At 38.0% G+C, this 15,542-nt stretch overlaps 1 protein-coding gene across 1 annotated transcript; it reads left to right on the top strand.

Moving 5' to 3' along the window:
- The first annotated feature begins 216 nt into the window (after window positions 1-216).
- LOC107787317 (uncharacterized) lies at window positions 217-14,118 on the top strand. Its single transcript, XM_075219853.1, has 9 exons — window positions 217-487; window positions 3,410-3,481; window positions 4,638-4,727; window positions 6,602-6,644; window positions 12,306-12,412; window positions 12,761-12,856; window positions 13,100-13,290; window positions 13,420-13,489; window positions 13,642-14,118. Exons 1-9 carry the CDS (start codon window positions 308-310, stop codon window positions 13,744-13,746), a joined length of 954 nt encoding a protein of 317 aa, XP_075075954.1. The 5' UTR covers window positions 217-307; the 3' UTR covers window positions 13,747-14,118.
- Window positions 14,119-15,542: the final 1,424 nt, after the last annotated feature.

Below are 15,542 nucleotides of genomic sequence, written 5' to 3'. Positions count from 1 at the left end.
CTGGGCTGGGCCGGTCCGGAAATGGGTTGACCCGACTATTAGACACCCTTAATTAAAACTACTAAATAACAAAGTAAGCCTTCACGTAATAACCAATATTTTATATTGTTAAAATAAAAATATTTTTTTAAAATATGCACTTCATTTGGTAACACACAAAAAAAAAAAAAAAGGAAATCCAATATGAAATCCAGTGATTTATACATTATGCATTACTAAATACATATTGCTGAACCAAAAAAGTGCGAGATATCAGTCAGGAAAGCAAGAGAAAACGAAGAGAAAAGCTTGGATTGAGCCTTCTGACATGGCAAACCTGCCTCAGTCACTCTCAATGCTCACCGCCTTTGGAGGAGGACCGGGCAACACAGCCTCGGCATCTGCCGCTGCAACTCAGGACCGTAACAAAATGCAATCAGCAGAGCAACTCGTGCTTGAACTCAGCAACCCCGATCTTCGAGAAAATGCCCTTCTTGAACTTTCTAAGGTCCAATTCCCATTTCAAAATTTGGCCTATAACGTTTACCTTTCATTTTATGTTTTTGTATATTTTTTTTCCCAATTTCGCATTACTGTAAAGTGCCATATATAAGCACGAGCTTAGGATTTCCACCTGTGTGCTTGTTTTGCTGTAGCTGGGTTGCTTGGTAGATTAATCAAGTCGGTCCAAACACCATCGTCATTCAACAATAGTAAAGAATTGAGTGAATTGAGATAGTATGTTGTTGATGGTTGTTACTCAGGTGAATTTTTTTCTTAATAAATTTGTATGGAGATTACAAAGTGGGAAATCCAACCCTCATCAAACAAGGTAAAAGTTCAGCCAGTTAATCAACTAAACTACAAGATTCCACATTACTTAGTGAGTTCAATTTTGGAAATATGACAGAATTGTTCTTTTAGGATTCCGGCAATTTGGGAAGCGAATTGATGTCAAAGAAAGCAATTTAAGGCAGCTTCTGGTGTGTCAGCTTTTATATCTTGTTTCAAGAGCTCTAATCTTTGCTACAGTGACAGAACCCTTTCAGAATTGGTTAAGAAGGTGTGCTACTTTTCAAGCCTGTGGCTAACACTCGTAGCTCCTTTGACTGTAGCAATGCTCTCGAAATTAGGTTCCCAAATGTACTTGGATTCTCCAATTGGTTGGTTTGAATAATTAGTTTGAGATAAGGGGCGCTAGCTTAATATCCCGCTTAATGTATTGCTGTTTAAGGTTAACTACGATCTTTGGGTACTTTTTTTGTAGAGGAGTCTAAAACTAGTTACTGTTTTGGCTGTTCAAAACTCTAGATCATGTGAGTATTTAACTACCTTTCCTAGATGAGTTATCATCTTTGGAGATTTATGTGTTGCTTTTCTGATAGGAACATATATTAATTGTTAAGGAATACTATCCCTTGATAAGCCTCCGTGCTCTACAAAAAAAAGAAAAAAAGCAGACAAAAAGTTTTCTACCAGTCTATATTGAGACGAGAAGCCATGGCCCTCCCTTCTCAAATTCTCGACATTCTCAGCGACTTGCTGAAATTAATATTGAAAGACAAAATGTAGAAATTATGCTTCAAAATACCCGAATAATATTTCTTGAGGCATATTTGCTCCGTGAACCTAGCTGCTATTGAAGCCCGAATGGAAGCAAGGCATCAAAGGATGCGGGAAGTAGAAGTTATTATGTATTCTAAGGAGTAGAGTAGCAAATAAGCATGAGTACAGTTAATTGAATTGTTTTAGGTAATATGTCTTTTGTCTATTTCCAAATAATACACTACTGGTTATTTGAACGAATAAACCATCCAACTTTTGGAAAGACAGTCACCCTCACAAGCTTTTTCTTCAAGCATTCATAAGCATTCCGCAGCATCCAATTCCCAAAAGGGAAAAAACATAAAGATATAAGGTCACGTCTAGGCAAAAGCTTCTCGATTAGGTTGGTACAATTTAATTATTATCTACTTTTGCATTTCTTAGAGATTTGAATTTTATTTTCAAGTATAGTAGGTTTTAGTGAATACCAAATTGAAGAACAACTATTAACTATAGGATGAAATTACTTTTACTTGGTATTGTCAGGAAAAGAACATAAAATAATAGAGAAACAGAAATTGTTTGAAACCGTAATCAAGTTAGTATCCAAATCAAAAACAGAACTGATAGTTGTATTATACTACAATTTTTTCAAGTATTTTTAGCAATTACTTTGTTATATTCATTTTTAAGGGACACATAAGCAATATAGATGTTATAGCATGTTATAATTCTACAATAGTTGCATTTCTGTCGAAGGATAAAAGCATAATAAAATGCCAAGATCTGCTGGGGATTTAAGCACAAAGACAATTAAATTGTGAGTTTTAGTATTGAAAGGCACAAATAGGGAAAAATCATAAAAAAGTTTATATATATATTTACTGCAACAGATAACTTTAAACACCTGCAACAATTATATGAACATGTATTTAAAAGCCAACTGCATGAAATAAAACTCAAGTAAATCAAGATAGAAAACCATGTCTATTTTTGTGATACTAAATTTCTAATTCACTGAGCAATTATAATATCACTTTGCTAGCTATATTTATTATTTCGTGCCGCCTTTTCAAGGAGCCCATAGCTATAAGGAGCATGCTTTAGCGCCTTGCTGTCGACATTGAAATGGCACCTATATGAGCTGAAGTGCCTAAAGTAGCATCTAGTTCTTAGGTGAGCGTCTTGTAACATTGAATAGATCATTGTCTTACTTCTACTGACTGTCTTTTTCTGTAGGGGTTTCGATTCAGTAAGAAATGAAAGGCAATAAATGGAAAAATAACAGTTTTTCAATGAGAAAGTTGGGAAGTTCTTGATTGCGAACCCTTTCATATTAATTAAGTTAGTGTTATCACTATCTTTTTGTTTTGTTCTGCTCTTTTTTTTTGTTGGTGGAATCACCATACCAATTCTTTTTTTACACTTGTAGTTAGTGACTGCAGATTTTCTAACAAACACATAATATTCTTCCTGCCCTGGCTACTGGCAAGTGAACTGGCAAATTTCTATGCAAGCACTACACAGTATTCTACTTTGTCAAAAGCAAAGCGAACCACATCAGAGCTTGACTTTAAACTCCAGCCTTTTCCCTTTGGCTGAAAATGATATGATGGTTGAGGATAACTACTAATTTCTTCTGTCCTCCAATGCTAAGTGCTAACAATGAAGTTTTGGTGTCTGCCTTAGTGACTGTTATTTTTTTGCTCACCTCTTTTATCTATATATGTGTACAATGTCAGATAACATTTAATTGACATTTTATACTAGATAGTCTTCTTCTCCTTATATTCCGATCCCCCCCCCCCCAACCCCCACCACCACCACCACACACACACACACATACAGAGGAAAAGAAACTATTAATTATGTTATCCTTTTTCAGAAGAGGGAATTATTCCAGGACTTAGCCCCATTGCTATGGAACTCATTTGGTACTATCGCTGCGCTCTTACAGGTAATCTTTGAAGTGTTTCATTCTAATTCTAGAAATTTTATCTTCATAAAAATTTTCTTCAAAAAAAAAAAAAAAAAATTCTATAAATTTTATCCCATCTGTAAGATGCACATGCATACCCACCTTATATTGTAACATCTGCCACATCTTCCATCTGTTTGAGCAGACATTTCTTAGTGGCCCACTGTTAGATTGGTGGTGCTTTGCACTTTGTGGCATTAAGCAGAAGGACTCAATGAAACATCTGGATGACCTTGCAGTCCAAAACCAGGCTGTATACTTTTTGAACAAAGTGTGAGCCATATCTCAGCGAATCAAATGAAAGTGAAATAGCAGAGGAGTGATGTAGAATGCCATTGCGGAAAGTTGTTATCAATTTATTTTAGTTGAAATTTAGGAGTAGAACCTGCATGTTATCTTTTGTTTATGAAATGACGGAGAAATTAAAATGGTAAAATATAAAAATTGCTGTATATTCCTGCGATGATAAAAGAGGTTTGTGAAATGTTTTTTTTTGGGGTTTTGGGGGAGACAGGGGAAGCAGAGCTGTGGTCCCCCATTGCTATTGCTCGTTCTTCCCTTGCTGTAATCTGTACTCAGATGATGGCATGTTGCTTGTCTCAGTGAAGGAAACTGGATAATTTGTGAATTGTTGGTGGGAGAGAAAAAATGGATGTAAATGATGGTGGATGAAGACTGGAATGAGTATATGGGAAGAGCACTAAATGAGAATCTTGATGTTGTTTTTTGGTTGGATATAACTGACAAGAAAGGAGCTAAATTCACTAGCAAACAGCTTTCATCTCTGTCGAATATCCAACACTTATGACATCCTAAAGCTCCAGCTAAGCAGATAATTTCAAGCTGTTAAGTGACGCAAGCTAGGATATGCCAAAGAGAAAGGTAATTTGGAGCGTTGTCTAACTTGCTGGAGAATGTTCCAGCAGAGGTCCTCAGAGAAGTAGCGGCCTCGCTATTTCTCGCCTTGACAGATTTTTTTCAATTTTGAGAAGTAGAAATGGATATACTCCTTCCAATAGAAAATGGGTCCCAACAGATTGATTTTCAGTTATGAATGTTTTACTTGGAACATGACAGCTATTTTTTTTTTATTGATTTTACTTTGTCCATATTGATTTTTTTTACATGCTTGCAGGAGATAGTTTCCATCTACCCTGTTTTGTCACCGCCAAACCTGACTCCAGCACAATCTAATAGAGTTTGTAATGCTTTAGCACTTCTTCAGGTATATAGATTTCTTTTCCATATGGAGTTATTCTCAAATGATTCTTCATGATGTTTCCTTTAATCATCTCTCATCGACAATGTGTAAAGTCATGAGTTATTGCCATGTAATGTTTTCCTTCATAAGAAGTAACAGCTTTATACTACCCAAAAGAGCCTTTTCAGTTAGGAACATTTATTCAGCTGTAGGATGTAGACACTTGGATATGTTTGGGGTTGTGGTTTATGTATCAAGAGGGAGAAAGGAGAACACCGTACTTCAATGGTATTGCGAGAAGCAGTACCAAGCATGTTTCCGTCTTTACTGCTATCACCAAAAGTAGTTCGATGTTGTTCAAAGCCTTGTATCTCGTCAATTACAGTATACTGTACATTTCAGTCTCAATTGACTGAAAGTGAGGTCATTGTAAAAACAGGGTTCATGATTTTGGTTTCTATTAATGTATATCCAATCATGGTCTGCATTCCATGTCTTTGGTGAAAAATAGAGAAATGACAGAATGATTGTCAATGCAGAAATGACACAATGATTGCAATGCACCCGCAGGTATAGTCTCAAAACTTCTATAATAATCTTTCTCCTCTTTCCTCTCTCAATATATGCAAGTTCAAAAGAAAGCTAAGCAACGGTCTCTCTATTTCTTTTCGTTTTCCCCTAGTCTTAATCTATTAGGTTTTAGCATGTCCCAAGTACTTGACGAACAGATGAAAACGTCTTCGTCTATAAGGCTACTTTATTTCATCAATTACAAGTGAATTCCAGCAAATGATAATACAATACAAAGTTTCTTTGGCCCTTACATTCAAGTAGCTTAACCCCAGATCAAAATAACTCCTACTTATCCTAAAGTAACAAGTTAGAATCAGAGAAGGAAAACAAATGTGTACAAGCTATTGGTATGCTAATCTGACTCCTCTAGCCGTTCATTATCAAGTTCTTTCACTCGCTGGACTGCTTCTTCAACACTTCTTGATAAATGATCAGTGTGATCCTCAATGAATTTCAACAACGTTCGTAGTTGTTCTTGGTAAGCTGCACACCTCCGCTTACATCGCTGCCCCTCATTATAAAGTTCAAGGGTCAGCTCTCGAATTCTTTGATCCTTCTCATCCTAAAACAAGCAAAATTGTAAGTCACTGAAGAAAAAAAAAATATAAGATCACGTGTGGTGAATTCTCCCACAGAAAAAAAGAGATCATCTTAGGCAAAAGATATTTCAACAGCTTTGAGTAGGGGCAATAGCAGAATGATTAAGTTCCAACATAGTGCATTTCCTTATCGTAAACAGTCTCTCTGCCCTTCCAGGGTAGGGGTAAGGCTGCATACATCTTACCCTCCCCAGACTCCACTTGTGGGAATTCACTGGGCATGTTGTTGTTGTTGTATAGTGCATTTCCTTGTAGCAAAAACAAAATAGACCGCAGATAAATTGGCCTGCCAATCGAGTCATTCTCCCTCTTTCAAACATATATAACAGAAGTATATGTAAGTATGCACCGTACTGGAGGGCCCACATTAATCCAGTTGATTGTTTCATATTGTTCATAATGGTTGAGAGAGTCCTCTTCATGCAACTAGGTCAAGAGTTCGATGCTGGTAGGCTGCCAAAAAAAAGAAAATCCTATAAATGGTAGCTTTTGCAGTTCATTTTAAGAGCAAATTTGTTTTTAAGTTTCTATTTTTGGAACACATGGCATATCTGAGACCACATTTCATGTGTCAAATATTTTCATAGATGTGCTTTTGGAATTGTAACCCTACAACTTTCTTTTTTTTGTTTGATTAGGTGTAACCACTACAAGTATCAATTTAATTCTTATGCAGGTCAAACGTCCAACTAATGAAAATGTTTTTCCTTCTGTTTCATTTTGCAGTGTGTAGCCTCTCACCCTGACACCAGAATGTTGTTCCTCAATGGTAATATTTTTTTCCTTTTCTTATGTTATGTCACTATGTGGTCGTGTATAATTTACATCACTAAGAACGTCTTTATTCCAGTTGAATTGGATCATAAACCATCGAAATGAGGAATCCCTTTAGCTGCAACTCTGGAAATCAATTTTACTTTCATTTGCAGTTGCACTTGAATTTACTTCTTATTTTCACAAAACATAACTCATAGCACAGAATCCTTTAGAATCAAGTTGGTGTCACTTTTTGGCTAGAAAAATCTTGATGGGAGAATTGATATTTCATATTATTCAGACATTAAGTCGTTATCATTGCATTCATTGTTTTTCCCTGCAATCAAGTAATGGACACCCTCCTTTCTTGCCACTCCAATGTCCAGAAAGATACATAAAAGAAGAAAATGACTTATATGCTTGTGGCTTCATGTTCATTGGAGCATTGACTTAAACAAATGGGGTTTTGTTAGTTGCGCACCCATGCTAAGTGCTTTGGAACCTTTCACTACATATACTGTTACTCTTAAAGAAACATACTTTCCTTGCCTTTCAATTCATGATGTGTTCCAAGACCTGCATCAACTTTTGTGTGATGATAATTAGGAAAATAGAACTTGAGTGAGATTTCTAGAGTTTTTGTGGAAATGGTTCCATAAGTATTAGTGTATAACACCTTGGCAAACTTGATCCTCATATATCTCCTTTGAGAAATTAATGGATTTGCTGCTTCACATGTGCCTCAGATGACCAAATAATATATGCCCAATTCAGGCGATCCTATTTGGGGAAGAAATCTGAGATTTCCTTGCTTAAAACGTATAATTGCGGGAAAATAGTCACTCCATGTGACCAGGGTCTTCACCATTCCCAATCTTCTCCAAGTTAGAAGCCTTAACTGGTGTTATTTCTGCTCCATCAAAGGAGTGAAGAAGCCCTACTGTTTTGCTTCTGCAGCCCTCTGGTAGATCCATAAGTACTACAAGAGCACTGAGTTCTGGTATCGAAGCTCTCCTCCCAGAGGCTGGTCAAAAAGTCACGTAGGACTTCGAGTGATATTAGATCCTAGAGCGCTGTTGTGGCAGCCTAAGTTGCTCGGACTCGGGTGCGGGCATCCGATACTGGCACGGATCCTAGTGTCGGATTCGGTAAAATCTAAATTTTAAGATTCGGGGGTGCGGATCCAGGTATGGATACGGGTGCGGGGATTCGGCTAAAAAATTCAAAATTATAAAAAATAGAACTATAAGTCGGAAGTCAGAACACGACCCCTTAAATTCTTAGTTTTTCTGGAACACAAAGTAGCAAATATGAGACAAAAGTACTACAATATTGAAGGTATGTCATTTCGTGTCACGACCCAAATACTAACCCGTCGTGATGGCGTCTATCGTGGTACTAGCCAAGCCGACATTTCCAAAATACTTCCAACATTTAACAAAAAAAGAATAAAGAAATTTAAAATAACCGGAGTTTTCATAAAAAAGTGGGTAAACCCAAACACAAGTGCGGAAACATAACTCCCAAATTGGGGTGTCACTGAGTTCATGAGTATCTATACAACCAGTCTAGAAAGAAGGGTCTACAAGAGTCTGTATCAAAATACAAATAAGGAAACGACAAGGAAGGAAAAACAAGGACTGCGAACGCCGAGTAGCTACCTCGTAAATCTCCAACGATCAACCGCGCATGAGATCAACGCCCACCGTGCCCGGAAACACCTAGATCTGCACACGAAGTGCAGGGTGTAGCGTGAGTACAACCAACTCAGTAAGTAACAATAATAAATAAGGAACTGAAAGATAGTGACGAGCTACACAGTTATAGTTCATTTTAGTAATCTCAGCAAGAAAGTAGACATGCTTTCAAATCCGGCAATTTAAGTCAAATCGGTTATACATTATCAAGTTTAGGTAAAACCGGATAGAATATCTTCCAGAAATTTCAAATCAGTGACATATATTAGCTAAGTACAACAACAAATGAAAGCAAGTACAGCCTCTCAGGGCAATAGTCACTCAATCTTTCTCAATAGCTCAATCACTCGGCTCTCAGCCCTCAACACTCACACTCAATAGGTACCTGCGCTTACTGGGGGTGTACGGACTTCGGAGGGGCTCCTTCAGCCCAAGTGCTATATCGCTGCGGTGTGCAACCCGATCCATAATATATAACTGCCCTCAGGCTCGTTGCGGCGTGCAACCCGATCCATATACATACTGCCCTCAGGCTCGTTGCGGCGTGCAACCCGATCCATATACATACTGCCCTCAGGCTCGTTGCGGCGTGCAACCCGATCCATATGTACACATATATCTCACAGCTCGGCACTCAGGGCGTAACTCAGTCACCAACCTCTCTAGTCTCTCGGGCTCTCAGAAATCATACAAATCAGCCCAAACAGAGATAATAACATGTATCAACAAGAAACAAGAAGAGACGGAGATATGATACGCAAGTGAAACCGTGACTGAGTACAAGACAACAAATAGCAGCTAATTCAACAAGTACACGACCTCTGCGGGTCCCAACAGTGACATCATATAGCCTAAGCATGATTTCTAACATGATTTGCAGTCAAATTTCTATAACACAGGGAGAGCATATAGCTAACAGCAAGTTATTCAACTTTATAGTTTTACGGGACGGACCAAGTCACAATTCCCACGGTGCACGCCCACACGCCCGTCACCTAGCATGGGCGTCACCTCCAAACCAATCACATAACGCATAAATCCGGGGTTTCATACCCTCAGGACCAGATTTTAAACTGTTACTTACCTCAATAAGCAAAACTCTACTCGAATATGCCTTTGCCTCGCGAATCGGCCTCCAAATGACCCGAATCTAGCCACAAGCAATATAATATAATCAATATAGGCCTAAGGAATCAATTTTACAAGAAAAATACGAAACTATAGCCAAAATCCGAAATTGGCTCAAACCCGGCCTCCGGGCCCACGTCTCAAAATCCGACAAAAGTCACAAAACCTGAAAGCCCATTCACTCACGAGTCTAACCATACCAAATTTACTCAAATCTGATAACAAAATCCCATTCAAAACCCCAAAATTCTAGCCTAAGAACTCTTCCTCTTTTTCCCCAATTTTTCATCCCAAATCACAAATTAGATGATGGAATTAAAGGCATAATCATGGAATTTGACCAAAATTAGATAGGAATCACTTACCCCAAACACCTACGCAAGAATCTCTCCAAAAACCACCTACCGAGCTCCCACTTCAATTTTATGATATGAACTCGAAACCCTCGTTTTGAATCTTTTAAATCTGCCCAGATATACCTTCATCGCGATCGCGAAGCACAATTATGCTGCCCCACAAATTAACTCTACGCGAACGCGGAATCTCCCACGCGAACGCGATGCTCTGCCCCACTGACTTACACGATCGCGAACTGCCTCATGCGTTCGCAATGAACAAAACACTTGACCTCAGATCCTACTCCTTTTCCTCTTCGCGAACGAGGCCTAGTCCACGCGTTCGCGTAACACTGCCCCTCAAAGCTACACGATCGCGGTCCACCACTCGCGAACGCGTAGGGCAAATTCCCTCAGCGGCCAACTTAGCCTACACAATCTCGGACCTGACCACGCGATCACGTATAAGGAAACCAGATGAGCAAAAACCAGAAACTTCAGCTATCAAACTAAGTCCAAAATTGATCCGTTAACCACCCGAGGCCCCCGGGACCTCAACCAAACATAGCATGAAGTCCCAAAACCTCATACGAACTTAGTCGAACCCTCAGATCACCTCAAACAACATCAAAAGCACGAATTGCACTCGGATTCAAGCCTAATGAACTTTGAAATTTTCAAATTCTACAAACGACGCCGAAACCTATCAAATCACGTCCGATTGACCTCAAATTTTGCACACAAGTCATAAATGACACCACGAACCTACACCAACTTCCGGAAATCCAATCCGACCCCGATATCAAAATGTCCATTCTCGGTCAAACTTTCCAAAATTCCAACTTTCGCCATTCAAGTGTAAATTCGACTACGGACCTCCAAATCACAATCCGTACATACTAGTAAGTCCAAAATCACCTAACGGAGCTAACAGAACCGTCAAAATTCAAATCTGAGGTCGTTTACGCATAAGTCAACATCCGGTCAACTTTTCCAACTTAAGCTTTAAATTAAGAGACTAAGTGTCTCAATTCACTCTGAAATCACTCCGGACCAGAACCAACTAACCTGATAAGTCATATAATAGTTGTAGAACATAAAAGGAGCAGTAAATGGGGGAACGGGGCTACAACTCTCGAAACGACCGGCCGGGGTCGTTACATTTCGCATGTCTTAAATCTGTTTTATTTTTAATTTTGGGAAATCAAAATCTCAATTTCCCCCCAAAATTGTCGATGGGTTCAGATCAAAGTATCCGAAGTTGGTTGACCGAATCCGGGACGTATCCCGCTCCCGTCCCGTGTCGAGACGGGTGCAGCGCCAAAAACGAAGAGTCCGCGCAACTTAGGTGGCAGCACATGAGGCTGCTGAGCTTACTTTGTTGGTCCCTTTGAGGGTACCAATTTGTGTGCCATTCACGCCAGAAGGGTCAAGGGTTACCATTATGCCTAAGGATATTCAGTTGGTCAGGTACTTCAGGGATGAAATGGCTTAATCTTGCTGATCTGCTTCCTTAGTAAGTTTTTGTAAAATTCATGGTGAAACAGACATTTTGTGGGGGTTCGTTGTTTTGCTTTAAATGTTTGGAAATGAAGATGAAATTCCTCCAAAAAGATCTTGTGTTGTTTCTTATTCTGATCTCTCTGCTTTTGTCTCTGTGCCAAGGAGAATACAGAAATTTCAACATTGAAGCTTCGAAGGCAGGCTCATTTTCCTTATCGTTTTTTTTCAAAAGAAAATGAAAATTGGATATGAATATGAAAGTATTGGTATCACAGACTTGAGACTTGGTTACTGATGGGTGATTTAAGGTTTTATGATTAATTTATGTATGGACTCTGCCAAATCAACAACCAGCAGAGAATGGATTCCACTTCTCTCCAATGAGTTGAACACTCGTGATTTCAGTTTAGCAGATTAAATAACACATATACGCAACTGTATAAATAGGAACTTCTGCGGGGAGCAGTAATGGCGCAGAGGAACCTTTCTGTTGCAGCTTCTATTTTTAGTTTCAGTCGTGGTGGTCATGTTTTATAATTTAAGGGCTCCCAGATTGGAGCAAAATAGGATTGTTTTTCTAATATGGCTTGTTAAGTAGGCTTTTTATTGAGGTTAGTCACGTGACACATGTGATGTACCGTGAAGTTGCTTAGCATGTTAGGTTTGAGAGCAAAGATGGTCAACTTTTACATACTTGGAGAAATATATCCGTTTAAGGTGATATTCAGAGGATTAAGTTCATTGAAGTGATACTTAAAGGACTATTTGGTGAAAGCTCACGAATTTCTACTCTCTTTATTTGACGAATCTTCAACTGTATACTACTTTGCAATGCATATTCCCTTATCATTGTACTCTTCTTAAAGATTCTTGGATGCATTTTGTATTCTTGATGTGTTCCCAAGATCTGCCCAACTTTAGTGTGATGATAATTACGAATTGTGATCTACTGGGTGTGTTTTACTCTCTCTGAATCTGATGAGATGCTTTCACATGTTCTTTACTTTGCAGCACATATTCCTTTGTATTTGTACCCTTTTCTAAATACAACAAGCAAATCAAGACCTTTTGAATATTTGAGGCTTACTAGCTTAGGTGTCATTGGTGCCCTTGTGAAGGTAACATTTCTAATGTATTTCACGCATACTTTCTCTTCTTTCAGTATTTATATTAAGATTCATTCATGTCACATTATACTATGTACTGGGAATCACTGAAAGCATGAGAAAGAAACCACGAGAAGGAAGTGCAATTCGAGATTCCGAAGATGCTACTTATGGGATCCATAAACATTGTCAAAAATGGGATATAATAAACATATTGAAATTAACTTTTTATATGTCTGCTTACTGAAATTTCATGTTTATTAAAGTGCAATATTCATCACGTGCATCTGGTTGCATTTGTGCTTCTCCATTTTTACTTCAAAATTTAATGTAGTCTATTATTTGATCGTCTCTTTACAGGTAGATGATACTGAAGTAATCAGTTTTCTACTATCAACAGAAATAATTCCCTTGTGTCTGCGCACAATGGAGATGGGCAGTGAACTGTCAAAAACGGTTGAGTGCTTCCCCGAAGCCTTTCTTTCCTAACTTGTAACTGAAATTTATGTTGGTTATATACTCATGATGTCTTCAACAGACTCTTCAGATACCAAAACAAAGACAATTTGTGCCGCACAATTATATATTACTCGTTATGAAAACTTTCTTGTTTCTACATTCTCTTGTATTATTACCAGTTACATCCTCTCTCCATAAGTATCAGCTTTTCACGCATCTAATTTAGAGTCACGCTGACAGGTTGCAACTTTCATTGTGCAAAAAATACTTCTAGATGATGTGGGTCTGGATTACATATGCACCACAGCAGAGAGGTTTTTTGCAGTCGGCCGAGTTTTAGGGAGTATGGTAGGTGCACTTGCTGAACAGCCTTCATCAAGATTACTGAAGCACATAATTAGGTGCTATCTTCGGTTGTCAGATAATCCAAGGTGAGACTTCTGCAAATCAGCATTTAAATATCCTTTCAGCTCTGTTATGTATAACAGATCTGGTTTCACGGAACTTCCACCTTTTATGCTGCACTGTGAGCGAATGCTGGTGTTCATGGTTTATGGCAGGGCATGTGATGCACTAAGAAATTGTCTCCCTGATATGCTTAGGGATGCCACCTTCAGTAGTTGTCTTCGTGTATGTACATTTCTCATTTAAGTGGTTCATCTTTTTGGCTAAGCTCTTAGTTTTCTCTCAGTTAAGAACATGAAAGCATTCTTTTATGCTCATCAGACACTTGTTTTCTTTTTCTATATTCATGATGGGTTCTTTTTCCTTATGCTCAACAGGAGGATCCTACAACGAGGAGGTGGCTACAGCAATTGATTCACAATGTTAATGGTAGCCGTGTTGCTCTACAGGCAGGAGGATTTGATCATTTGCTGGTGAACTAAATTGAGATCTTATTTGTGTTATCCGTGCAGTCTTAGACCACTAAGACTCACTTCATATAGGTGGTTTGGTATAAGGCTCATTTAGGTGTTTGCTAGGAAGGTGTCTCTTTTAATCTGATTGCTGGTCTTTTTTGGAGTTATATTGTGTTATGTAAAGAAACACAACATTATGGTTAAACCTCAGACATTTGGGTCTGAAGTTAGGCTTGGTTGTTCAAACTTCAGACATACAAGTCTGAAATTCGGGACGACTAAGCTTAATTTCAGACATTTTATATGTTAGGCTTTGGTAAGCCCAACTTCAGATCCATATGACTGAAAATTTATGTCTGAAGTTGATTTTGAAGTGGCTACATCTTTTTTATTTGTGAATTTCGGTTATTCTTTAAAAGGGGTCCCCAAAGCGGCTATCTGGTCACTTCCCCCATCAGTAAATGAGGTACTTAGAATGGGTGAAATTCAAAAGTACCCAGATTTACAAGTGGTAATTGAAAAATAGCCACAGTTTCAAAAGTAATTGAAATTTAGCCACTTTTCATGTAAGATAAAAATGAACCAAAACGCTATTCAAAATTTGGGAAATATTCTATTATGCTGGAGTTCGAATTTTTTACATGTGAATTTCTAGCACAACATGTTGGAATTTCATAATGTGCTGGAAGTTCATACACAGGTGCTCCAATCTCCAGTATATTATGCTGGAACTTTTCGTGTGCTGGAGTTCCAGCATAATATGTTGGAAATTCATACAGAGGTGCTCCAATCTCCAGTATATTATGTTGGAACTTTCAGTGTGTTGGAGTTCCAACATATTATGCTGGAAGTTCATAAATATGTGCTCCAATCTTCAGTATATTATGCTGGGAACCTTTCGTGTTGCAGCAAAATAATGGTTATTTTTTAATAACTTTGCAAATGCTGGCTATTTTTTTTTCAATTATCGGTCGGAAAATTGGCTAGCCCGTGCTATTTTAACCTTGAGATGGGTAGTCAAGATGTGCTCAATAATGGATCATACTAACCTTATCTACCCCACTTCAACGACATTTTAATTTCATTGTTTGTTCTCTTATAATTCATTCAAATAAAACATAATAAAATTTTGTTCTTTGTTATAATAATATCTAACAATATCAGACAAAAAGGTTTTTCTTATTTATATTTTGGCAAGTTTTTCCCATATCTATTATCTAGCTTTTACTTGTGCCGTGCCAAAATTGAGTTGCCATGCAAATATGTCCAACCCAACCCTGGCGGGTGATATTTTCATGAGCTGAGTAGGGAGAAAAGAACTCAAATTTAGATGTTCATACACGAATTTGGGTAAGATAGAGATGATCAAAACTAATACAAGAATTTAATTATCACAGTATCAAAATTTGCACAGAAATAAAACAAAGTTCCTTTCTCTATGATGTGTACCCCCTTCCATTTGAATATCAAATTATCACCAAACATTGGTTTAGGCAAAATGTGTGATTAGACATTGTCAATTTTATTGTATCATGTCAAAGAATCTGTATTTTTTTCTTTTCCTTTTTTAGTCCATAATGCATTTGAGCTTTATATTTAAAATTCGAAACATGATTTGTTAATATATATGAGCTTATGACGTCCAAGTGTCACTTGTGTGCAGTGTAATACATGAATTTAGTGGTAGGTTTCTGTGCTTAAGCTATATGTGGAGTGTGCGCATGGGCCATGGGAGGTGTGCTGAGATGCAATATAATGCAAACGACCTAAACTGCTAAAGTGCCATAATCTTGATCCAGGGAGACAACAAGCAGTAATAAGTA

This window comes from Nicotiana tabacum, chromosome 8 (genome assembly GCF_000715075.1).
Source record: "Nicotiana tabacum cultivar K326 chromosome 8, ASM71507v2, whole genome shotgun sequence".
In the NCBI taxonomy this organism is placed as follows: Eukaryota; Viridiplantae; Streptophyta; class Magnoliopsida; order Solanales; family Solanaceae; genus Nicotiana; species Nicotiana tabacum.
This window is presented reverse-complemented; position numbering and strand designations above follow the sequence as displayed.